Below are 25,711 nucleotides of genomic sequence, written 5' to 3'. Positions count from 1 at the left end.
AAACAAGTAAGCGGGTTGTTCGCGGGTCCGTGTAAAGTGGGTGCGGGTTCGGGTCCGTTGTTGTTGTTGACATTACGGTTTTGCTTGCTTGGGCCGGGCTTAAAGAAGCGCTTCTTTAGGGCCTCTTTGGACCAGGTACAGGAAAAAGTTATGCACCGCACTCCGTAAGAAATGAATAAAACTTTAGTGAGAAGCTCCCCATCTACGTTTTCTTTTTAATGCTAAAACCTAAAAGAAGATTTAATTCTAAAGAAAAAAGATTATAATTCTTAGACAGAAATAAAAGTGACATGTGGCAATGAATTGGGACTATTTAGGTTTCGTTTGGAATTGCTGGGAGATTGCGATACGTGTGGTGAGAAAGTACGTTGGAAAAAATACCATGTTTGTTTTCGTACCTAATATTACGTTCCGCATATCGCGATGAGACTGTTACAATATATTTTCTGCGGTCCCACCGGAGAACGCAGAAGTATATCCCTAAATGCTTTTTCCTCAACTCCATTCTATCTAATAGCGTTGGATAGGCCTCAATGCCAAACTAAGCCTTAATGAGGCGTCGTTAGAAAGCTTTCTGCTAAAGTTTTTTTCCATAAATAATAACTATATATATATACACCCCAAAAAGAAATATATAAACCTTACACCCCTATTATAAATTTAAATCCTTTGAACTATTAAAATGATAATAATAATACAATAATAGCCCTTGGATGATATGTGTAAAATTTCACCACTTTTGGAGTTTACATATAGCATATATCATTGTAATATTTAAACTTTTCGAATGTTATACAACACATTTAATTAAGTTAAATTATATTCTAATATTTAAGTTACTGCAGTTGGATGTTGGGTGCTGGGAGTGACATGTATGGTGTTCCAAATGCTTGCGATAGTTTTTTCTCTGAGTTACAATAATATAAAAAAAAATACAAAGTCCCCATAAAAGTTTCAGAAACCTTTTTTTTTTTTGGCCTTTACACACGAATGGGAATTCAAAATTTCAAAACTCCGCTAATAAGAATTACTATGCTATAATTGATGGTGTATAAGTTGCTATAATAAATAATAATAATAATCCGAGACATTTTGACAACGTTTAGTTAGGGGATAGGAATAGGAATAGGCCTTATCCCCCTTTATACCCAAACGCTAATTTTTTATCTGAGAATAGTAGTATTCGGTTATTCCCACCAACACCTCCATTTTCTATATAAAACTATCTAAAATTGTTCTTATCCTCGAAAACAACCCAATTTTCATCCAAACACTATTTTTCTTATCCCCATATTTGTACCTATCCCTGTAATAGCTAGTTCTTGCTTATACCCGAACCAAACGGTATCTTTGGGAACTCGTCAAAGCCTCAAAGAGTCATTTGATGCTAGCAAAAGAAGCTAAAACTAATTCATTTCTATATACAAAAGAAAAGACGTGGGAACACTATGCTTCAGAAACAAGTTTACAACTGTATGCCTAATGCTTAAGAAAACTTGGAAGAAAACGAAATTCAAATCTATGTAAAAATAGTTACAATCTGATGAATTAGAAAACCGGTTGTGTGGTGAGTTGATCTCTGTTTTTTCTTCCAATTTTATATAACATGCCCAAGACCCAGTTCTTCCTCAAAGTCATCACCCTCTTCGAAGAGTTTTAGAAACCGCGCCTGGTCTTGTTCCCTTTTTCTCTTTTGCCAGTATTTGTACTCGGCTACCGCTCCGATGGTCATCAAGAGCGAAGCCAATATGCAGATTACTATTACCAGCAGGACGTGAGACTTCTTCGCTGAAGACCGAGTGTTTGAGGCAGAAGTATGAGTAGAACCTAAGAACACAAAATGAAAGTTAGGAACAAACATGGCTTCGTGGTGGTGCTAACATACACTCGAAACCATTGCATTGCTAGTTTATAGTCGAGAATAACAAAGCCACCTCCCTCTCATTAATTGCATCACTCCGCAATTTTAGATAAAAGTACATCTTGAAAGAAGGAACATTTTCCAAGTTGTAACGTACGAAAATTCAAAATAAATTTCCCATTTACCAAATCTCAGAATTGCCACAACTAAGATCACATAATTGAGCTAGGGTAGAAGAGGAACTGGACAAGGGTCTCACCAGTAGAAGCAGTGCACCCGGGGCATATAAATGTGGCATTGAATTCATTGTCCTTGAAATGGATGTATTTCCCGTCAACAAAATCATCAGCGCACAATTCCCACTCATCATAGACATCATCAGGCTTTAAATTGTCCTTCTCATAAATACCACATCGCTTGCATTTCTTATCGGGAAGCTCTGTCAGCGGCTGTAAAGTTCAAATCATGCACAATTATAATTTTATTTTAGAGACATTCATGTTGCAGTTTAGATAATGTCCTAGAGCAGCGTTTGGTTAGGGAATAGGAATAGAAATAGGCCCTTATCCCCCCCTTTATACTCAAACGCTAATTTTTTACCCGAAAATAGTAGTTCTCGGTTATCCCTACCAACACCTCCATTTTCTATATGAAACTATCTAAAATTGTTCTTATCCCCGGGAACAACCCAATTTTCATCCAAACATTATTTTTCTTATCCCCATACTTGTACCTATACCTGTAATAAGTAGTTCTTGCTTATACCCGAACCAAACGGTACAAGGTTGGCCATTAACTACTTCACCTAATTATAACATACTCCATCAGATAAATCTTTTCACGATCATGCATAAAGAAATTAATATACCAGCTTGCAAATGACTGAAGGGCTAAAAAGAAACAACAATATCAAGTTTACTTTTCCTGATTATACAAACTACCAAGTTTGCCGGGCTTCAAAATTCAAACAGGAAACTTTGCATTATAGAATTACCTAGTAAAAGAACCTATTAAATGAACTTAAGACATCTACTTTTCTACAGGGCAAATTCACATAAATGGAGATAAGAGCCAAGTCATTGGATAAGGATGAGGTCTACTAGCGAGTTTTGTGCAACCATTTATAGCTTAAAATAATACAGTATGGCTGGATGTTTTCCTCGACGAAGAAATAAGATCCATACTAACCTGCCAAGACTCCTCACCCTTGAAAGTGTATAAAACATGTGTTTTCTTTACATCAGGCAAGATAGTTTTGTTCTCTCCCTGACAATGAAAATAGACAGTTGGTTTGGAAGGTAGCCACTCATGGGTTTTAAATATTTCTATTGAACCGAGTGTAACAAGCCTTGATGAGAGAATTCCTGCAAAAAATAATCATTAATTAGTACATAGAATATTAGGAAAAAGGTACCACTACCGCCTAACATAAGACCTTCCGGAAAATCCACACTTCTAAAAGATGCAATCAAACTAGCAACTTTGAGCTTCAGAACAAAATAAATTGATACAGCAGCATAAAAAACCCAGCTAACTCAAATAGAAAAAAACAAAAACTAAGCCCTGGAAAGGAAAAATCTAAAAAGGCGCACACAAACTAAAAACCAGCTAGACAAACACCTCAATTCAGCACCAGAATACCACACGGGTAGTTACCAGTTCAGAACAATGCTGTAAACAGCATAAATATTCATGTGAATTGTGCTCACATTTAATTGACTGTAATATCAGAATACTCAATGCAATCATGCTTCATTATTCATTGATGGGTGGTGATATTCAAGTTTTAGTGCTGCTTCTTTTTAAGAGTTTCTAACTACTCAGGGTAAGGAGAAAGTTCAAATTTAAACCAAATGAGTTTTAACTCTGGTAATGCTCATCCTAGGCCATATCTTTGCACTCCTTTCGCTTTCTAAGCTCTGTTTTTTTGGGACATGCCAACATCCAATCCTCCCTCTAATTTGCTTCTTTAAGCATGCCCCAGTTTTTGTGCAAACCATTCTCTCAAACCTGGGTTCCCTTTGCTTCAGCATCAACTACTTAATCGCAGATCCAGGAATTTAAGGCCGCCAAATTGCTTTCATATCACAAATTTTGCTGACCTTCCTCAAATTCCTCTTAAATCCAAATCAAAAACGGGTGTAAGCATCACCAATGACTCTAATCTAACGCAAACTACTTCATATATAGCTTCATTTTCCTTGTAATAAATCGAGTTCGTCTAGGTCGAGAAAGAACGATACGACTCCATGATCGTTTCCACCGCAAACTCGTTTTCGGTAGGGAATTTAAAGGAGAAGAATCGGAAACAGCTTACCCGGAGCGGAGGAGAGGAGGACGAAGGAGAAGAGAAGGAGGAGGCGAGGAATCGCGATCGAGATGCGGAGTAGGTATCGGGGCCTCTTCATAGGTTAGGGCAAAAGAAATAGTAGAGAGAGAGAGAGAGAGAGATTTGGAGGAGAGGAGAGGAGAGGAGAGGAGAGGAGAGGAGAAGGGAAAAGGTTTCGTGGAGAGGAAAGCGTTGAGAGGTGGCCGCGATATTCGTCGGGACGAGAAGAGAAGGGCGCACAGCTTTTGCTTGTGGTATTCGGTCATATTCTGGAAAAATATGACTATCACTATCTAGAAGGATAAAACCCGGAATAACCAAAATTTATTCCAACTCGGTGTTGTTATTTTCTTATTAAATTATTTGTAGCACTTTTTCTGTGGTCAAAGCAATTTTTTTTAATTTTAAGCTGAAGAGTCTCACTGTCTCTTCAAATCATAAAAATCTTGGTTTAAATTCCTGGAGCTACAGAGATTGGGTAACATTTGCGGAATCGGGAAACTGTTATAAAAATTAGACCAAGCAAAAAAGAAATTGAAAACATCATGTACAATTTATGCCGCTTGCATTATACGAAATTCCGACAACAAGCAATTGCAGATCTCGTGCCCCGAGAAGAGGGGATTAATGTAGATCTATGGCTTTCAACTTAAGCATATAATGAAATTTCCAACAGGCTCCAATCAAATCAATGTACATAGGTAAGACTCAGCACGGTCAAATCCTTTAAAAGCTCTGCACTCTTTTACAACAAGTCATTAGCTTCACCTGAAGAGTTTTTACTCTTCCTCTTACAACTCGAAGCTAAAATTAAAGCACTCCACACAGCATCACAAAAAGGAAATTAGCTCAAGCAAACAACAAGGGTTATATTCAACCTTACCAAGTTCATCTACTAATGGCACTAATCATAATACAGATGATAACACTTCTCTGAATGTCAGAGAGAGAGAGAGTAAGAGAGAGAGAGATGACTTAATCAGCAAAGACTTTGTCTTCAAGTTGGTAAGCTTTGGTGAAGAAAGAGGGCCAACAAAGGTAGGTAGAAAGGATGCTGCTGATTGTCGACGCTCCGATGAGCATGTTCATCACAACTATCTGCAACTGGATTGCCTCTAAAGGTGATGCACCTCCCATTATAAGCCCGGTCATGGCACCTGGAAGAGATATCAGACCAACGGTCTTCGCATTGTCTATGACAGGGGAGAGTGCAATGACGAGAGACCTCTTGACCTGCTGAAGTGTAGCTTGCCGGGGAGTCGCGCCAAGAGCCAGGGCAGTTTCCACCTGTGTAAAGAAGAAACATCACTTTTAGTCGAGAATATTGAATTTCTAGCAAAAGAATATGCTACTAACTAGAGACTAGACAAACGTGCTGGATTGTCCAGTAGGTTAAAATTCATTGGCTCTCAGGCAATCTATTCCTGACAAGCTGTGCCTCGTAACAATCTAAAGAGATGGTCGATAAAAAGTTTTAAATCATATATCACATTTTCCTATCAAAGTTTCATTATTTTGACTGCTAGTGCCGTAAGTATGCCCTTGGTATTAAATTACATCGTTCTAGTCTACTATAGTTCTTCAGTTTTATGTCATTTTTGCAGCGAAAATTCAAAAAACAGTATGTTGGTGCCTACCAGGTTCCTTTGGATTTTGACATCTTCCCGGAGCTTCTTCATCGTAACTCCAGTAACTGTCATCGCATTGCCGACCATCATGCCAGCAACAGGGATGATATATCTTGGAGTGAAGGGGAAAACATTCAGCACAACGAGCAGGAACATGGTAATCGCAGTTCCCGTCAAAATGGATATGCCTGCAATGTACTTTCCACGAGGAACATGTTTGGCCCTCTGACCTGCTGTATATCCAGCAACTGATACCTGCAAGAATACAAAAAAATTGCATGCTTAGCGAAAGCTTCATATGAATCATAGCGTTGTCTTGGACTAAACCAGAATAAGGATTATTGATGTGCCCATCCATACACCTGGTGTTGGACAGACTCTTTCTAGACTAAGGTTAACTTTAAGATAAGTTCACTCAAAGTGTTAAAATTGACTTTCTTATCCTTATTAATATAATATAGCATCATCATACTGAAAGGGTACTAGTGCAAAAATATTAACAGCTATGACAATGGTTTACTTGCTGATGTTGAGCACTAGCAAACAAGTTGAGAAACGGATCATCAGCGGAATAAAGCTATATTGCAGGATGTAGGCATAAAATTCTATAACCCATCATCTCTTTACTATTATTGTTCATATTAATGACATAACCAGCTCCCAAACATCAGATAGACCTATATACTTGGAATTCTTTCGAGTTTGTCTGCAGTAGGAAAACATTGACATATGCAAGGATGGAGCTCCTTCCTATCTAGTATCCAATATGTTGCCTGCAATCCAACAACAAGACTCAGAATCGGCTTCTTAGAGTTTGAGGGAAGGTTCAATGTTACGCCCATTAATATTCCAAAACCCAACTACTGTCTGAAAAATCCCACAGTTTACTCCATCCAATTTTCCAACCAATTTGTATAATTCAAAATCCTCTGACTTCGAGAGACTCGATTGTGATGAAAGTCAAGCTATTATTAGAAAAAGGAAAACATTTATCTGAATATGAATGCCTGAGATTAGGTAATTGATAAAGACTTCACAGATGCTTATCAGAATAGATGAGCATACAGAGTAAGTATCGACTAGAAGCAAAAATGCAACACTTTTTCCAAGAGTAAATGGTTCGCTCACTCTGCCTAGTCTAATACCTCTCTGCTTCTAAGATTCTTCAGCAAAGGGATAGCAAATTGCACTGCGATCATGTTGACGAGCATCACCATTCTTAACAATCTTATCTCGATTCTTCTTATTTTAACCAATATTTTCTTATTTTCGGTAGAAAAATTATTGAACTCGTAGTTTCACTGGACAAACCACTTCGTTAGTATCTACATCTCAATCTTAACTAGTTGACATGCAAAAAGTACACAATTAAAGGCTCAATCTTTTCATATTATCAATCATGCGCTGTTTCATGATCTCAAAGACTCCGACATCATCATCTACCCCAAAACCGTTCATAAGACCGCCGAATTAAGAGCAAAAAGAGGAGAAAAACGGAGGGATCGTCACCATGAAGAGGTAAGCGAGAATGATCCACCCGGCGTTCTTCTGGGTGAAGATGAACTGGAGCACGAACCCGATAATGGAGAGCTGGAGAAAAGCCCTAGCGATGGCGTAGATCATCTCCCACTCGAGCTTCAGCTTCTGGGAGAAGGAGAGCGCCACCGCCATGAGCACCGCCGCGAGCGCCGCCACGGGCTTCAGCATCCCCTTGAGGTAATCCATCCAAAAGTTCGGATCCGACGGGTCCATCTGGCCGAGCGTCGGCATTGCGGAGAACTCGAACATCGATCCTAGGGTTCCGGAGGAGGACGACGATCGGAGGAAGGAGAGAGGGGGGGGGGGNGATCGAACGGGGAGAGTTTGGGGGGTTTGTAGGGGAGGGAGAAGGAATAAGTAGTCAGTGTAGAATACATACAAAGCGAGCGCTCTTTGTTTTTTTGGGCGGAGAGTGGAGGCGACGGAGATGAGAGCGCATCTGAGGAAGGCGGTTAATGGGGACGGGGAAGAGGAATGAGCCAAAAGCGTATAGGGACGTCCGTAGAGGATGCGTATGCGGTGCCTTTTCCTTTTTATTTTTTTTTTTTTCAAATTTTTTTTTCTGAAATATTTTTTTAGAAAAAGATTTGTTTCATTCACTTAAGCCACCGTTTAGTTCGGGATTAAGTAAAAACTTGTTATTCCTGAAATAGGGTTAAATTCAGGATTAAAGTGGGGTTAGAGTAATTTTGTGTTTGGTTGAGAATTGTGTTTAGTCGAGATATAGATAAAATAGTGTTTGGTTTTAGTAGGTGGAATTAGGGATGCAAATGGATCCGGATTGGTGGAGCTCCGCCCCGATCCGCCCCGAATGGGGTGGTAAGTGGGAACAAAAAATATAGAAAAATATAACCCATCCCGAATTCGCCCCGATCTGCCAAGTAAATGGAGCGGGAGGCCGGAGACCCTTTTCTTCCTTTAATCTATCCCGATCCGTTAAAAATCCACTCCCGCTCCGCTCCCGCCCCGATCCGCCCCGAATGGAGCGGTAAGTGGGAGTCAAAAATAAAATGAAAAGTAACCCGCCCCGAATACGCCCCGCCCAGATAAGAAATGGAGCGGGAGGTGGGAAAACCTCTCCCGCCATCGGATCCACCCCGTTTGCATCCCTAGGTAGAATAAGAAGGATAGTGGGTAAAATAGTATTTTATTTGATTGGAGTAGTGGGGTGGGGTGGGGTTAGTTAACCCCCCCAAATTAAGTGTTTGGGAATAACTTCAGGATTAAGAGGTTATTCCACCTCTTAATCCCGAACCAAACGGGTGCTAAAAATATGAACTAAATTTTATAGATGAGATAATAGATCACAGTTGAGATAAAAAAAAAAAAGAGGTTAACAAAATACCAAGTTGCTAATTTGCCGATATAAATTTTCTCCACAGGTTATTCAAGTATTTGATTTTATTGACTGTTGCAAACGAATCCGTATTAATCTTTCTAAAAATAAATAATTCCAAATAATCCACCGAAAAACTGTCAATCCGGTCAGCCTAGAACAAGTAGGCTGTGTGCTAAATATTCTCACGTAATATTTGCGTATTAATAATCTAGTGCAATTGACTGTGGCTGGAGTAGTTAACTAACAATATAATGAATAATACCTTAAAATTTATTTTTGAAATTTTATTGCTTAATATTATTTAGTTAAGTTCATTTTTTTTAAAAAAAAATGAACCGGCTACTTGCTATCTTTCTCTTTCAAAAAATACTGGAAAGATTTGTAATAAAAAAATTATTTTAGGCTGCACGAATCATATTTTAATCTTAATTAATTTTTTTTTATTTTTTTACTAATAGATGTCTATGGAAGATAATTGATATTTTATCCAAATCTAAATTGATTAAGTAGAATTTAATGAAAGCTAGATAGAATCGATTTTAGTAGTAGAAATAAAAATTTAAAATAGAGTTGTTTCAGTTTTAATTACTACTTTTGTTTTGTTTCTATCAGAATAAAAATTCGAACTGAAACTATAATTTATATATTTAAAAAAAATTAATTAAATAATTAATATAATCTAATTACTTTCTCAAAATTCGTAAAAATAAATAAATAAATAATAAAAAGAAAGGGCCTACCTATAGAAATTTTAGGCGGAGTTCCGCATAGACAATTTTGGAGCAGCAGTTGACGTTGTTCAGATGCGGACACGGAGAAGCGTACGGAACACAGGAAAGCGAGCTGACAACAGATGATTCGACCGCTTCCGAATCTCAATCTTTTTTCATTTACATAACAGTCCCTAACAATTTTGAATTTATCAAACGACTATATTTTTATTTCTTTTCGCTGGAAATGCATGAGACCCCTTCAACTATAGCTCTCTTCGAAAACACACCATATTGACATTTTAAGGGTTTTTGTTTGCATTTAGCTCCTCAGAATTTTTTTTTACAAATAATCTCACAAAATTTATATTTGCAAGATTTGTCCTATCATCGTCACGCAAGCACTACGCGAGCGCCACGTCGGCGTAGTGGTAGGTTAAGTTAAATATGATGAATCATTTATCATATTTGGATACGGTGAATTAATTCATCGTATCCTTTTTATATCCTAAACTTCAAATATTACGTAATACCATGGTAGAAAAATAATGAAATATCGATATATGGTTCATCGTGTTCAACTTAACCTATACTTCCATCCACGCTCACGTGGCGCTTACGTTGCAAGGATAGAATTAATCTTGTAAATATAAATTTTATAAGACTATTTATAAAATTTTTTAGAGGACTAAATATAAAAAAGCCCCCATTTTAATTACAAGGGTAAATTTTTATTTCCGCACAGATGTAGTTATAACATGGGGGACAATGAAACTAAAACTTATCGTTCACTACTCAGTGCAAATTTGTGAAAAAAACGTTCCATTATAGATTTGGAGAGAACATATAAACTATTGTAATGCTGATGAAAATTTGAGAAAAAACTATCTTGAATTCTAAGATTTGCAAAATATAAACTATTGTTAATTAGAATCTGTCTATAAGTGTACATTTAAATAATTTATATATATGGGAACTGAGACAGTTTAAATATTTTTGGATAAATGTACAAGCACTCTATAAACTTTTATTTTAATAGTTCATTGTGTCCTTCTTTTCAAATAAAGTTATTAAATAAATAGTCATTCTCAACAAATTTATTATATGTGATCTTGTGAAGCTTTAAACTGCAGCGAAATCTGTATTTTTATTCGAATACTTAAAAAGTTATAGCAGTAAAAAAACAAAGGATGGATTCATCCTAGTTTTCAATTCTAATACTTTATTCTTTTTAGGAGAGGATTTATTTTAAAATTTTTTTTTTGCAAGATCATATACAATATTTGTTAGTGACATGACTACTCAATTAATAGCTTTGCTTGAGGGGAGGGGAAAAAAAAAAAAAAAAACTAATTACATTACTTGATGCGAGGAGGAGTCCTAACTATAAAAATTAAAAGTTCAAGGGATTTCTCTACATTTTCTCTTTTTTTTATCAATCTATGCAAAATTCTTATAAGGCGAGATTTGTGTGGGCCGCCTCACATACAAAATTCGGCAAAGCGACATAATGCGCCGCCGACTTTCTCTTGCAGTTTAAAAAATAGTAAAGCCGCATTTGCTTTGTCGTTTAGTCGCATGGACAACTTAAGGGGGAAAAAACAAAACAAATAAAAAAATAACCCCTTTTTTAATGTAAAAAACTGTTTTTTTTTATTTTTAAAAAATCTTTATATAGTCCATATATATATATAGAGAAGCTAGAGAGAGATTTTGACCAAATTGACTTCAAATCAATGGAACCCTGTATATCGATCATTAAATTCAAACCAAAAAAAGAAACACCACTAAAAACCAGGTCGCTCTGATATTAATTAATGATGTGTGTAACTGAATAAAAATTATGCGAGTTGTGTCACTCTGCAAAGAATCTACTTGGGGATAGAGTGCAATAAATTAAATAACGCATGCAATAAGTTACTTATCATGGCTTGAAATAAGCTCTTGTTTCTCATTTTCTCACAGAGATTAAAGCACTGAGTTACTTAATTATATCTAAATATATAAGTTATCCTCATGATAGATCTATAGAATTAACAACAACTATGAAGAGACTAGATAGCAGCACGTACCTTGAGGAAAAAAAAAAAAAACCTTCCAGTAATTAGAGCACAAAATTAACTATTTGAGGAGCTCATGAAATTAATGCAACTTACTATGTGCCAATTTGTCTATTGTTTTCAAAGGCAAAATTTGTCATTAGATACTACTAAATTATATTGAATAACCATTGTTATTCAAGAACTTAAGCTGTTAAAGAAGTATTTCTAATATTTATATACAATACAACAGGGGCTACTGGCTTGAATTTAATTAGTGAAAGAAGCAATAACCTTTACGTTTTTGGCTAATTAATTAATCAATTATTTACATATGAAACGACTTAATTTCATTCTTAAAAATACAAATTGTAATTAGATTATTCAACTTTTGTAAGTGGACCAAAGCCGAGCGAAAATATATTTTAGGCAAGGAAATTGATATTCTCCGAGCTAATAATTTTAACATTGCTAGAACAAAAAGTCTAAATCATGACCGGATATAATGCACCTGCTCTGGCAATATCAATTTTCTTTAGACAAAGCAGAAACCATTTAACTAATGGAAGCCAATATCTTTGTGAACTTACCTCACATAAATTTCCCAGCCCTATTCTCATAGCTCATAAGATCTTAGCCTAATTTGTATCCTCTTCCCACCACAGCACCATTCCCATTCATTTGTAGCTCACCCTATGTTCATATAGGAAGCACTCTTCCCTTCACCATATCCCAAAAAGGATTAGGCAAGTGATAACTACACCAATTCCAAAGTTCTCCTCTTGTCCATGACTTTCAAGCCCTAATTAGTACTGCTCCCCTTATATAATAATTGTAACCTTTTATCCTTTTAAATTAAAAATATATAAACTCTTGCTTTTGCTTTGATATATCCATTCTACCCTCTTCAATTGACTGGTCTAGGAGAAGCAAAAAAGGGAGCTATCAATTTTTAGAAACACAGGAAGCAAAATCCAAAGCAAAAAAAAAAAAAAAAAAAAAAAAAAAAAAAAAAAGAAGAAGAAGAAAAGGAGATATATACCCAGCAATCAAAAGTCCAGGAGAATCCTAATTTGGAAATAGAAAAAACAGTGCATGCAGATTGACTTGCAAGTTTACAACAGTGGCTTCTTTTCTACAGTACATGTAAGGAGAAAAGAAACCACAATAGTTACATATGAGGTGATTAGTACGTAAACTCCTTAAGATGAATGAGTAGATTAGTGGAAGTAAAAGGAAATGAAAACTAATTAAGTTGCTGGTGCTATTAGTTAAAGCAAGAGGGAGACTTGGAGGTGTTGCACTCATCCTTTAGACCAGTGCTCTTGGTAGGGAAAAGATCAAGAGTTTTAAGAGGTCTACAACACGGAGGAATGGCGGAATCTGAACCCATCTTCGTCGTCCATTCGTAGCCGAAATCTTCGGTGTTCGTCGCGAACGACCCTTCGCTCTTGCCGTGATCCAATTTGCAGCAGTAGTTAGGTCCAAAAGTTGCCTCCTGAAGTCCTCCCTATCAAAAAGTACTAATTAAGAATTGTGATGCACGGCTTTCTTATACAATACTACTATAAACCAGGGTAACATTAATTAGCAAGATCCTATCTGCACAAGTTTATGATCTAATTAAACTTACTTGTATACAAAGTGGTAGCTTTGAGTTTAATTTGCTTGATCTGAGCTTCTTTGATTAGAATTATTTAGAAAAGAAGTCGAAGAAGTTAAAAACTAAAAATAAAAAAATTTGAAGTTTGCTAACATCTTGAAGCGAGAAGCAGAAGTTCTAAATTAGAGCTTTATATATGTTTGCTTGCTAGATGTAACTAGCCAATCTTATGGGTCAAACCATAAGCATTATAAACTTCTGAAAATAAGAAACTACATTACGTAAAGTGGAATAATTATAATGCATGCAAACCTGATGGAGGAATTGAGTAGGGTTGCTTTGGAGAAATGGAGGTGGAGAAGTAGAAGAGATCACAGCTGGGTCAAAGTTGGTAGGGATTACGGGATGTGGGTGGGTGTAGAGAAGGTGTTGGTAATGGTAATAATGCCTACTCAGTCTCCTCCTGAGCTTCTGTCTCTCTCTAGCCTTGTGGTTTTGAAACCAGTAGAACACATTCTTCCCCTCTATCCTCCCATAGTAAGAGAGGTGAGCTGTTATCTGCTGTATCTGTGTTGCATTTGGTGTCCTCACCCCACTTCTATACATCTCCTCAAGTATCATGAGTTGCTCTGGTGTTGGGCACCATCTCGTTGAAGGAGCTTGCGGCATCTTTCTCTCTCTCTCTCTCTCTCTCTCTCTATTTCTCTATCTCACTCACTACAGCTCTACTCTATCTCGGCTTTGTCTCTTTCACTTGGGTTTGGAGTAGTTATCTTTGGAGATATATATTAAGGTTGCATGTGGAGAGTACAGGTGAAGATAGAGGGAGGGAAAGAGACAAGAGACAAAAGGGATACTGTGGTTGGCGTTGGGGGATCAAACATGTGTGGAGAGTATACAGGAGCAAACTGTGGAGTTCATATAAAAAAGATTAAAGGGAGAGAGAGAGAGAGAGAGAGAGAGAGAGGAAGTAAATTAAGCATGCAGTGTCATGCTGATGCTATTCTGAGAGTGGTGGCATTGAATGGGGTGTTTCAATGGTTTTGCGACCTTTTCTGCATCTCTTTTCTTTTTGTTACTTTTTCACTTTCTTTTATGAGATAAAGTGAGGATTTTCTTGCACCAGGTGTACAAGTACATTTGATACATTACAGCACTAAACAGTAAAACCCCATAATGAAAATCTTGAAAATATAATATACATATATATATATATATANATATATATATATTACATTGCATTCAAAAGATTCAAGTATGGATATTATAAATTTTGGACAATGCTTTCATTTAATTTGACAATGATCCTTTTTAAAACTGTGGCAATATTTTTGCAATTGCTTGTGTCAAAGTTAGTTTTTGGAATGCATGGTTTTTTACACGTGGGTCCTTCACATCTTGTAAATCATATTTATCTGATTAGATATTATGAGTATATAAAATCACATGTGGTGCATAAAGTAGATGCATACATTGGGCCCAGACAATAGTTGTTCGAGAGAGAGAGAGAGAGAGAGAGAGAGAGAGAGAGAGAGAGAGAGAGGAAGAAGCATCACATCCTTGTCTGAGAACATGTTGGTCGGTGGGGCAATGGATGGGTGCGATTGGAGAGGAACGAGGGAGCAACTTGTCACACGCCATTGTGTCTACATGACTGTGTGGATTGAGAGAATGAATTATATAATTATAAGGTGATGATGATGATGATGATCTGCATGCATTGCATACCAAAGCCTAACTTTGCCAGATCGAGATCCTTCTATAGATTCCCATGCATCCACTCTCTCTTTCTCTCTCTCTCATCAGAGCACAATTAACTGTATAGTATGATCGATTATCCTCAAAATCTACTGAAAATTTTTTAGATTAATTACTTTGTTTTGTGATCACGTTTGTTTTCTTTTCGAGAAACAACATCAGGCCTTTATGTATAGCACGAGGTTTCACAGGCTCCCACCAGCTGTTCATTAATTAATAGCTTCCAAAGTACATTTTATTCTGTCAAATTGAATTCTCTATAACTAATCGGAGTTAAATAAATCAGAAACCATAAAAGAATGTCAACTTTTTTTAATGAAAAAAGTGCAAGTTAGTTGACCTTCTTAAATAAACATTATTACTAATTAAATTAAATAGTCGATACAACATATACCGAGTGCTATGGCCAATTCAGAGCTAGTGCTCGATCGAGCTAAACCTATGCTTCTACAACTATAGATCACCAGAGAGAGTCACGCCTAAAGAGCTTTTTCCCATGCATGATATTGCAAGCAAAAAGAAACATGTAGGCTTGTGTAGGTAGGGTGCAGAATCCGAAAAGAGAAACAGGAGGGAGGAATAAGCCCTAGTGGTATCTTTAGACGAACTGGGTAAGGCTAGGGTTTTGGTAGCTCTAACATGGAAGGGGGGCTTGTGCTAATTGTCTAGTCACACATCACTACCGGACTGGCTATGTGTGAAAAAGGAGGATTTTGTCCCCTCATGGACAATTAGATCTCAACTTTAAATACATTCATTAATGCTCTTTAAAAAAAAAAAAAATCTAGACTTTATATAATTGAGTTAACTGTTGAGAATATTTTTGGCCCATTTTCTATCCAAATTGATCAACCTTCCAAGTAATATGACATGAGATCCAATTCTAAGCTTGCTTCATTCTAAATAGTCTTATATTTGGTATTTTATGATATATATATATATATATATATATCGAAGCAGGCTAGAATACCATTAATAGCACGGAGCCCTCTATACTATTTTGTTGTTTTCGATAATAAAACATCCGAATCATAAATCGATTTTTTTATACATGATTTATGCTATTGAAAGTAGTTGTATGCAAAGTTTCACAAAATTTTGACATTATTTACCTATAAAACGATAATCTCAAAGTAAAAGATTGAAAACAAAGTTTAAATCAGATGTATTAATTTCACACTTAATAGTGAAAAGAAAATTCGATCAAAATTTCATTGGATTTAAGTTGTTCAATATTGTTAAACTTATAAATGCATCACATCATCTGTCATTGAAATTATCAATTTTTAGACATTTCGATCACTAGTCATATGATGTTGAAAAAATATAAAATTAAATTTCTAAATATTTCTAATAGAATATATTATACGAGGACTCTGTTTTACCGATACTACGCAACCTGACTATATATATATATATATATATATATATATATATTCTAATCCACTTTCTTAATTATTATATATCAACATAACTATCCTTACTTATTATATAGCATGTGTTGTTTCCTAATTAATTACCTCTATATGTAACTTTTGTTTCTTACCAAATTTCTTCCTCCTTCCAAATGTTACGTTACATGAAACAAAGGGTGCAGGATAAAAAAGCAAGGGTAAAAAAAAAAAAAAGCAAGGATCGAAAAAGACAGAGGTGGGCTACTCTGACTCACTCCAAATGCTCTTAATTACTACGTAGAAAAAAGCCAGTACATGGACAGAAAATTTGACTTAAAGTGTGAACCCCCATGCAGTATATTACCTCCCGACAACGTACTTTCACACCCTCTCCACCTCTCGGGATAACTTATGCATGTGATTTGACCGGACGTACAAAAAAAAAGAGTTGACCCAATATATATGAGGGATTACCCATTAGAATTTACCAAGGATATATATTATTTTTCATATACTTCAATTTCAACATATTTAATTTCAGCAATAAATTATGCGGATTGAAATAGATGACTACTAATAGAGACTTGCAAAAGTATTAGCAATTTACATTTTTCCTATTTTTTGTACTTGCATTCACGTTATGAATTGATGCATATTAATATTTATAACATTCACGCGTTGTCCTCACGCAAATGGTAAATAGCTTCGTAATTCATATCTGAGGCTCCAAGCTCGAAGTTTAGTGGCTTCATATTTTTAGTTAAGTTTATTTTTTTAAAAATAATAAATGAAACCGGTAGCTTACTGTCTCTCTCTCTATACACTATAATATTTCTCGTCTAATTGCTATATATATCTCCTGCTAAATTTGCATTATTTTTGGTGAGATATATAAACATTGAGTGGTGCTATGCCCAATTCTGAAAACAAAAATCTAGCCGGTGAGAACTGTATTATTGGAAACTTTATCTGTACAAAATAATAATAAGATATTAAATATTAATGATATCGATTTAATGGTGCATGCAATAACTCTTTGCAGCAGTTAATTAATACTTCTTGCTGCAGTACTAATAAGTAGACAATGAATAGCTATAATGATCTTAGTTATTGCATGACTTTTTTCTTTTTTTTTTTTTGCCTTTTATGCAGCTTTGCTGGATCAATCCTAGTATACCTATCAAACGTAAATCCTTACCCACATGGATAAAGAGATCCACGTGAATTAGCATTGATTCTCTTGTTCTCATTCATTTTGCCCCTCTATGTATAGGAGTTGTTAATAATGTATTTATTATGAATAGCTCCCTTTGTCTAGGCAATGGAAAATCTGCGTCCTATCTTCCTTTTCTCTATTCATGCATATGGTGTAGCTAGTAATTAAATGGCAGGAATTAATTGTATGAGGAAGCTCACAATAACTGTAGAGGCTCTTTTAAAGCTTTTATATATATATATATATATATATCCCCCTCAAAAAAAAAAAAAGAAAATACGAGTCTTGTACCTTTGAAAGAAATTTACATATTTTAATACCATATGTACAGTGAAAAAAGGTGTAAAATTTACACCATTTTTATTCGAAATTAAGCCAATTATTTTACACTAAGCTTATCGATTTTAGTAGCACAAACCTAAAAAAGATGGTACAAAACCTTGATGGTGTGGGTGTAATATAAGCACCCATAATGATGGGTGCAAATTAAAAAATAGCATTTTTTATTGGAATGTGATCAAATTTGGGTGGGCTTACGTCAGCCATGCAGAGACACAGCGCCCTAGTTCTCGCTGCATGCATGCATGCATAGTTGAAGAGAAAAGAGAGAAGTGGTGCCAGAGGAAAGGTCGTTTAGATCCTTACCCAGAAGAGAGATATATATATATATATATATATATATATAAAATTAAACAACACAAACGCAATAATATTGCAACAAAGCACAGAGGCAACGTCGACGTTGGTACGTATCAGAGGGAAATAAAGCTACAGAGATGATCGATGAGTACGAAAGTATCCCAGTTGATCTGATGTGACCTGTCCCCTGCCCCAGGCCACCATCATCTCTTAAATCATCTCATTCTCCTCTCCCTCACGCCACCTCTCTCTCTCTCTCTCTCTCTCTCTCTTCATCTAGGAGAAATTATTCCACAGACCTTGTACACCATGCATTGACTGATCTTCTAAACTACATATAACTAAATATGTGAGCGGAAGATTCTGAATCTGTTACCAACCGTCCCTAGAGCAAGTGATGGTTTGTATCCGAGATTCAAGTTTGAATCCTAGTTGATTCACATTTCCAGCTAAGTTTATTTCTAAATGAAATAAACGAAGCGGGTAGCGTGCTACCTTTCTCTCTAAAAAAAAAGATTCTGGATCTGTAAACCATAAAATCAATCTAATATAAAAATAATAATTCATGAAAAGTCTTTAATAGTAGAGATAAGGATCCAAGTCGAGACATATGAGATTAACCGCATAGTCGCATACCATAATATCAAAACGAATGATCTCATAGTAAATAATTCGGCCATAATTTTAACAAAAATTTTGGATAAACTATGTAGCATCTAAAGAATTACATGTTAGAAACCACCATTTTTGCAAAAGACTGTTGCTGTTAGCAAAATTGATTCTAATACCAGTTACTATTTGCTGAGTTGATTAATTCGATCAAATCCAACAAATCTTATAAATAAACTAGCAATAATTAAAATTTTGCAGTGGACCAGGTATAGGTAAAATTTCTCCTTACCTAGCTAGGGGTCAACAACCAACTCATCCTCTCCTGTTGTTTCTCCTTTGCTGCTCACTGCGTAGCTGCTGCTGCAAAGTCTCCTCCAAAATCTTTTTGTCTTTACCGATAACATTCCAAGTGCTATCACCTCTCTCTCTCTCTCTCTCTCTCTCTCTCTCTCTCTCTCTCGTATTGAAAACACATATATGCATTAACACATGCTCCAAGTTATAAATTAATAAGCAAATACAAAGAGAGAGAGAGAGAGAGAGAGAGAATGCATGGAGTTAATGAGATTGCAGTAAGTAATGGGAAAGCACCACCTCATTACCTCGAAAAGCAACCCCCTCACGGACCATTCTTATCAATTACCAGAAGCTAGATTGCTTTAAAAATTGTGTGACAAGACGGTATGTTCAGAGACATGTATAGTGTTGGTAGTACCTCGAAATTAATACTTGCTTATTATATTTAATCGGAGTATGTAGCTATGTAACGATACGTAGAAGTTGGAGTTTCGTAACGGCGAGTAATTAAGAAAGGGCTAATTAATTAATTAATTTCTGCTTTATAAATACAGTGAATGGGCAATCAAATTAAATCTTTATTGAAGCTTAATTATTGTTCGAACAAAGCGAGGAAGTTTCTCTCTAATGGATATTCAAAGTAAAAGTAACAATTTTAATCAAACTTCTCCATCCTGCGTTAAAAATTAAATAGAAACAATATTTATTTGGTGGTTGTTTTAATTTAAATCTTTAAAAAATATTTTTTATTAAATCTCCTCTTACCGAAGACGTGGACTTAAATTAAATGAAAGATAATTAATTAACACTAGCTAGCTAGGAACCAAATAGGACTCATATACAAAACATCCTTTTTTAGTATTATATTAAATTATGTAAAATAATTAACTACTATTGTTCAACAGTTTAAAACACAAAAGAACCGTATTTTTAATATTTATATTCAACACTCGCATATATTGAAGGGAGCGACATCGCGACAGCATGTAACAGCTAGGAGATGAAGTTAATTGAAGATGTCTTTCCTGGTTTAATTTGGTTGGGTATACAGGCATGAGCAATATGGGTCAGACTCAGATATGCTCGGAACACAGCAAAAGAATTGGATTTTAAAGAGTTCCAACGCATCTCTTATATATTCATCTACACATTCCCTACATTTGCAGAATTTTTATTTGGTTCCTTGCAGTAATGGCGTCGTAAATTGAATTGATTGCATAGGATGTAGTGACGACTGAGGACAATGGAATTAGATAATCCACAATGTTACATTTGGAAGCTTCAATTAATACTGTTCATATTAAATGGCATGTTTATCTTTTTTGTGTAATGCTTATTTGGTTCTGCTATAAAATATAGTACATGGAATTGTTTGATAAAGGTGTCTACAAAATATTCTTCAATAAAACATTATATTAAACTCCTTCCGTAATTTCTCTCTAAAGAAATCATCCAAATTGAATTTCTATATTTGAGCCTAAAAAATTAGCATTTTATTCTTCTTCATTTTACAGGGGGGAATAAGTCCTGCCAAATATTCTATCTTAAATAAGATACCAAAAGTCGGCGCCGACTTCATTTGCATTGATAAAATCGGCGGCGACACGCCGAACTGCGACGACTTCACAATTTGGGCCGATCCGAATACCTGACACTGGGGAATTCGGGTTCAACCTTGGGCTCGCGACTCAGCCCGAATCATCCTTACTAAGAAGTCCTGGGCCGATGTGGCCCATGATCGTTTCTTAGCCCACTCGAAACTTGTATCGATCAAAGGCCCACGGGCCCAGGCAAGTAGGCCCAAAACGGTGAGAAATTCCAAGCAAAATCCCGTTGCCGATACGAATCTACGGTCACCAAACAACCGCCAATGAATCCAACGGCCAGGATCATTTAACAACCCGCCCAGTTAAAACCCATGTAACCCGATACCGGTACGAAATTTTACGATCCGTAACTCTATCTGTTTTTCGTGTTGGGTCGCCCTCCCACTACCTCTCTTCCTCTCTCTCTTTCTCTCTCTCTCTCTCTCTCTCTCTCTCTTCTATCTTTCTCTCACACACACTCTCTCTCTATGGGGAAGCTTTCTCTCACTCCCCATCGGACGCACCACACGCGTCCACGTCGTCGTCGTCTTCTTCGCCTCCTCCTCTATAATTGCCTCCTCTCTTCCCCCATCTAGGGTTCCCTACAAACCCTAATTTCCCGATCCGAGCTCACGATTCTCTCTTCGCCCTCCCTCGCCTCTCTCCTTCTCTCTCCTCGGGGTCGCGGCTCCTCTCTCCTCCTCCTCGGGTAAAAGCCCTCCCAACTCTCTCGATCCCTTTTCTCTTCTTCTTCTCCCTCCCTGATCCGATCTCTAGGGTTTTGTATTTTTTTTTAAATTTTTTTGGATCCTTGTGCCCTTTCGATTTGCTTTGGTTTCTCGTCTTAGCGATGTTTACAACTGTTCTTAGTGGTGTAGGAGGAGTAGGATCAATGGCGATTGTGAAGAACAACTTTAGGGTTTCGAGATCGGGGGAAGACACCTCGCCGGGGACGGCCTCATCGAGCACCGAGGATGACGACGAGGCTCTCCGGACGGTGTCGGACGAGGAGCAGGAGGAGGATTCCTCCGGGTCGGACGACTGGTCGGATCTCGACTCGGGGATGGAATCGGACGAGTTGGACCTCTCCGAGCTCGGCGACGCCATGACCGAGCTGTGCCAGGTCGGGAACCAGAGCTGCAGCATACCGCTCGAGCTCTACGACCTCCCCGACCTCGGCTCTGTCCTCTCCCTCGACACCTGGAACGAAACCCTAACCGAGGAGGAGCGCTTCGCCCTCTCCGCCAACCTCCCTGACATGGACCAGGAGACCTTCGCCCTCACTCTCCACGAGCTCTTCTCCGGTAAGAACTTCCACTTCAGAAGCCCTCTCATTACTCTCTTCGAACGGCTCAAGGGTGGGCTCTGTGACCCGCGGATGGTGCTTTATCGCGGGGGTTTAAATTTCTTCCAGAGGCGCCGCCATTATTGTCATCTCCGCAAATATCAGAATTCCATGGTGGGGAGTCTTATTCAGATCAGAGATGCCTGGAAGAACTGTGAGGGTTATGGTATACAAGAGAGGCTTCAGTTGCTGAATATACTGAGAAAGCAGAGAGCTTTGGGTTATGAAAGGGATGGGCATGGGGAGTCGGAACTGGAGAGTGACGACTCGGTCGATCGTTTCCAGCCGAAACCGATCAAGACAAAGAGATTTAAGCCTTCTTACGATAGAATTGCTTCAGAGAAGGTGAAGTTTGGGAAAGAGAACAAGAAAGGGGTGCTGAGGGTTTCTGCACCAATTTATCCTCTGACTAAAACTATAGGCATGCAAAGAAGTTGGGACACAACTCGAGAGAGTACGGAAATTAGGGCAGGCTTGAAGACAGGAAAGAAACAGGAATTAGTGAGGAAATACCAGAGGGGCATGTATGAAGAGGAAGAAGTGGAACCTTATTATAAAGTTAATGGTAGGAGTGGTGATCAGGCCGTCACTATAGCCTCTTATGATCCTCATTCTTTCGATCCTTCGAAAAACACTAGGTACTCAGTTACGAACTGGGCTTTTCCGAGTGTAGAAGGCCAGAATCGTCTTATGCCCCATAAGACTAGGCTTGAAGATGCTGTGTCTTTAGACCGCAGTGTTAAATCCAATGAGTGGAGTGTCAGAAGCAAGAAGGGGAAGATTGAAGATGAGTATAATGGTGTCAAAACGAGAGTTGTTTATGACCCAAAAGTTGAATCATATAGGAGTTTTCTTCCAATGCAGATGGATCACACAGCAAAAATGACGCAAAGAAAGGTTGGAGATAAATTTTCAAAGTATGATGGCATGGGTTTGGAATACAGCGAAGAAACAGAATCTGATTCATCAGAACAAGCTGAGAATTGTGGAGATTGGAATTCCTTAGCAGAGATAGAGTCTCGTCACTATGGAGTTGTTAAACCAATTTATGATTCCACAAAGGCTAGCAAGCATGTGAATACTGGTAGGAAGAGTAAGGCCGATATTTTACCATATCCAATAAAAGGGAAAAATAAAGGTAAAACTAGCGACCCCAGTTTCTTGGATGATGTCAAGTTGATTAAAAAAAGCCAGGTGCCCCAGCTTGATGAAAAGATGCAATCACTGCTAACGAACACCTTTAATGGCGAGAGAAAGCGGAAAGGGTTGGCAGTTGATCTTGATCATCATATGCAGCCAGTGAACTACCTTCCTAATTATGGCACATCCATGTTAGATGAAAAGGAGGAAAAATTGGATGAATCTGAAATGATGATGAAAAGATCAGCATACAAAACCCAAGTCTCCGATGCTCAAGTGAGTGAACCGTCCTTATTAGCGCGAAAATCTGTGTCTAAGAAGGGAAAAGGAAAGGTGGATGCTATACAGCTGGAAGAGGGAGATGAAACTTTCAACGCACAATCTAATCAAAAGCAGCAGCCCGATGATGCCATTGTCACGAAGAAGAAGGGGAAGAAGAAAGCAGATGCTGCAGCTGATTTTGTGACAGTGGTAGGACCTGATCAAATCATTCCAGAAAAGAGCACAGCTGATATTGAACCGGAGAAGCCACAAAAGAAGGAATTTACTCTGATCACCCCTACGATCCATAGTGGTTTTTCATTCTCCATAATTCATCTCCTTTCAGCTGTGCGAAAGGCAATGACTACTCAGACAGATGAGCAGAAGGATTTACCCTCTCTCACGGTTCTGGAGATTGTGAATCGAGTTCGGTCCAACCCAGGTGATCCCTGTATCCTTGAAACACAGGAGCCACTTCAGGATCTGGTGCGAGGAGTGTTAAGAATATTGTCGTCCAAGACTGCACCTTTAGCAGCAAAGGGGTGGAGGCCACTTGTTCAGTACGAGAAGTCAAATAAGAGTTGGTCATGGATCGGTCCGCTTACTCCTAGTTCATCTGATAATGAAGAGGAAACTTCTCCTGACACATGGGGCATGCCTTACAAGGTGCTTGTAAAGTTGGTTGATGCATTTGCTAATTGGCTGAAAAGTGGCCAAGAGACCCTTCGGCAAATAGGAAGCCTGCCCCCCCCTCCCGCTTCAATGCTTTCAAACTTGGATGAGAAGGAAAGGTTCAAAGATCTTAGAGCCCAGAAAAGCCTGAATACTATTAGCCCTAGCTCGGATGAAATTAGGGCATATTTTCGAAGGGAGGAGCTGTTAAGATACTCGGTTCCAGATAGGGCATTCTCTTACACTGCTGCCGATGGGAGAAAATCTATTGTTGCTCCGCTAAGAAGGGGAGGTGGTAAGCCTACCTCGAAAGCTCGGGATCATTTCATGCTTAAGCCTGACCGCCCGCCGCATGTCACTATCCTGTGTCTTGTACGAGATGCTGCTGCACGGTTGCCGGGGAGTATTGGAACAAGAGCGGATGTTTGTACACTGATAAGGGATTCACAATATATTGTCGAAGATGTGACAGATGCTCAAGTGAATCAAGTCGTTAGTGGGGCTTTAGACCGGTTGCATTATGAGCGCGACCCTTGTGTACAGTTTGACTCGGAAAGAAAATTATGGGTTTATTTGCATAAAGACAGAGAGGAAGAAGATTTTGAGGATGATGGTACTTCGTCTACTAAAAAGTGGAAAAGGCAAAGAAAAGATGTTACGGAAAATTCGGATGTTGGGACAGTTAATGATGGTGATGCGGATGGTAATGTCGATCTACCAGCTGTTAAAGGTGAGGAAAATTCTGAAATTATTTATAATAACATGAGGACAGACGCGGAGAACGTGAATTCTTCGACAACTTGGGAGGCTCTTCAGTTTAATCCCTTAAAGGAAAATAACATGGTATGCCAAGAAAATTCCACCACTGAAGATTTTGATGATGAGGCATTTAGCAGGGGGAGGCCGATTGGCCTCCCAGGAGCAAGCTTACTGTGAAGTTTCTGTTTCTTTTTCTTTTATTAATTTTCCTGTTTATTTGGGAGCTCCAGTTTCAGTTATAGTTGAAGAATATCACTGAATGTTTCAAATATCTTCCGCTTTTCAGGTATAGAAGATCGGTCTATTCGTAGTAATGCTAATTATATTGCTTCTACAATCCTCCTTTTGCTTTGTTCTGTATATAATTCATCTTTCGCAGTTAATTTGGACAAAGCAGTTAGTAAATGTTATGGGCATCTTTGATGCTGCAATTCTAACCTGTGCATGATGTCTGATAAACTGTATATATAAGTTATATACGAGTTACATGCTGCTTCAATGTCTTCTGATATCTGGTTAGTTCCTGTACTAGCTAAATTCTCGCATATGAGACAATGAAATCGTGGTTTTACAGAATCCCAAGGCAAAAATGTATTAAATGCAGTAAAGCTTCAATTTCTTACATTTTCTTTTCTTGGACATGTACAAAAGCTGCTCAGTTTCTGATATAGGATGCTTAGTTTCATAGTTTTTCTCTCTTAGGTGACATGTATATAAAGGTAATATAGAGACAATGTTTTTTTATCTGCAAGAGTGAACATGCATTTATAGTGCCCTACTTGTGACTTGAATTGGCGTTTGGGACATGCATTCCAAGCCCAAACATGCATCCCAAGCCTCTAAATTATGGTCGTTTTTCAACAGATGGTTCTTTCAAACAAAAAGGCATCTGTTTGATCGGCAGGATATTCTTGCTTTACAAAACTCTTTGTTCACAAAATTATACATACATTTTCCTTTAAGAAGGGACTGCAATTTGCTGCA

At 37.6% G+C, this 25,711-nt stretch overlaps 4 protein-coding genes across 6 annotated transcripts; 1 reads left to right on the top strand and 3 right to left on the bottom strand.

The window, feature by feature from the left end:
• LOC109723714 lies at positions 1,399-4,454 on the bottom strand. Its single transcript, XM_020252178.1, has 4 exons — positions 4,179-4,454; positions 3,050-3,225; positions 2,121-2,310; positions 1,399-1,827 (listed from the first exon to the last, which is right to left on the bottom strand). The coding sequence occupies exons 1-4, from the start codon at positions 4,267-4,269 to the stop codon at positions 1,598-1,600; spliced, it is 687 nt and encodes a 228-aa protein (XP_020107767.1). The 5' UTR covers positions 4,270-4,454; the 3' UTR covers positions 1,399-1,597.
• LOC109724508 (UPF0014 membrane protein STAR2) lies at positions 4,833-7,789 on the bottom strand. The gene is made up of 3 exons (XM_020253356.1): positions 7,328-7,789; positions 5,828-6,073; positions 4,833-5,477 (listed from the first exon to the last, which is right to left on the bottom strand). Exons 1-3 carry the CDS (start codon positions 7,604-7,606, stop codon positions 5,166-5,168), a joined length of 837 nt encoding a protein of 278 aa, XP_020108945.1. The 5' UTR covers positions 7,607-7,789; the 3' UTR covers positions 4,833-5,165.
• On the bottom strand, positions 12,713-13,717 carry LOC109723820 (WUSCHEL-related homeobox 3-like). The gene is made up of 2 exons (XM_020252305.1): positions 13,361-13,717; positions 12,713-12,955 (listed from the first exon to the last, which is right to left on the bottom strand). The coding sequence occupies exons 1-2, from the start codon at positions 13,715-13,717 to the stop codon at positions 12,713-12,715; spliced, it is 600 nt and encodes a 199-aa protein (XP_020107894.1).
• LOC109723690 lies at positions 20,987-25,226 on the top strand. Of its 3 annotated transcripts, none has more exons than XM_020252152.1 (2): positions 20,987-21,259; positions 21,429-25,226. In XM_020252152.1, the coding sequence occupies exon 2, from the start codon at positions 21,443-21,445 to the stop codon at positions 24,902-24,904; it is 3,462 nt and encodes a 1,153-aa protein (XP_020107741.1). In that variant the 5' UTR covers positions 20,987-21,259; positions 21,429-21,442; the 3' UTR covers positions 24,905-25,226. The 3 variants fall into 3 exon arrangements, with proteins under 3 accessions (XP_020107741.1, XP_020107740.1, XP_020107739.1); XM_020252151.1 differs by having other exon boundaries at positions 21,421-25,226; XM_020252150.1 differs by lacking the exon at positions 20,987-21,259 and having other exon boundaries at positions 21,273-25,226.

This window comes from Ananas comosus, linkage group 18 (genome assembly GCF_001540865.1).
Source record: "Ananas comosus cultivar F153 linkage group 18, ASM154086v1, whole genome shotgun sequence".
NCBI lineage: Eukaryota > Viridiplantae > Streptophyta > Magnoliopsida > Poales > Bromeliaceae > Ananas > Ananas comosus.
This window is presented reverse-complemented; position numbering and strand designations above follow the sequence as displayed.

Coding starts and splice junctions, on each gene's coding strand:
- LOC109724508 (XM_020253356.1), bottom strand. CDS start 7,606: ATGTTCGAGTTCTCCGCAATGCCGACGCTCGGCCAGATGGACCCGTCG. Junction 6,074..7,327: donor TTCTCGCTTACCTCTTCATG/GTGACGATCCCT, acceptor GTATTCTTGCAG/GTATCAGTTGCTGGATATAC. Junction 5,478..5,827: donor TCAAAATCCAAAGGAACCTG/GTAGGCACCAAC, acceptor TTCTTTACACAG/GTGGAAACTGCCCTGGCTCT.
- LOC109723714 (XM_020252178.1), bottom strand. CDS start 4,269: ATGAAGAGGCCCCGATACCTACTCCGCATCTCGATCGCGATTCCTCGC. Junction 3,226..4,178: donor CCTCCTCTCCTCCGCTCCGG/GTAAGCTGTTTC, acceptor TATTTTTTGCAG/GAATTCTCTCATCAAGGCTT. Junction 2,311..3,049: donor AGGGTGAGGAGTCTTGGCAG/GTTAGTATGGAT, acceptor TGAACTTTACAG/CCGCTGACAGAGCTTCCCGA.
- LOC109723820 (XM_020252305.1), bottom strand. CDS start 13,717: ATGCCGCAAGCTCCTTCAACGAGATGGTGCCCAACACCAGAGCAACTC. Junction 12,956..13,360: donor CTACTCAATTCCTCCATCAG/GTTTGCATGCAT, acceptor ACTTTTTGATAG/GGAGGACTTCAGGAGGCAAC.
- LOC109723690 (XM_020252150.1), top strand. CDS start 21,401: ATGTTTACAACTGTTCTTAGTGGTGTAGGAGGAGTAGGATCAATGGCG.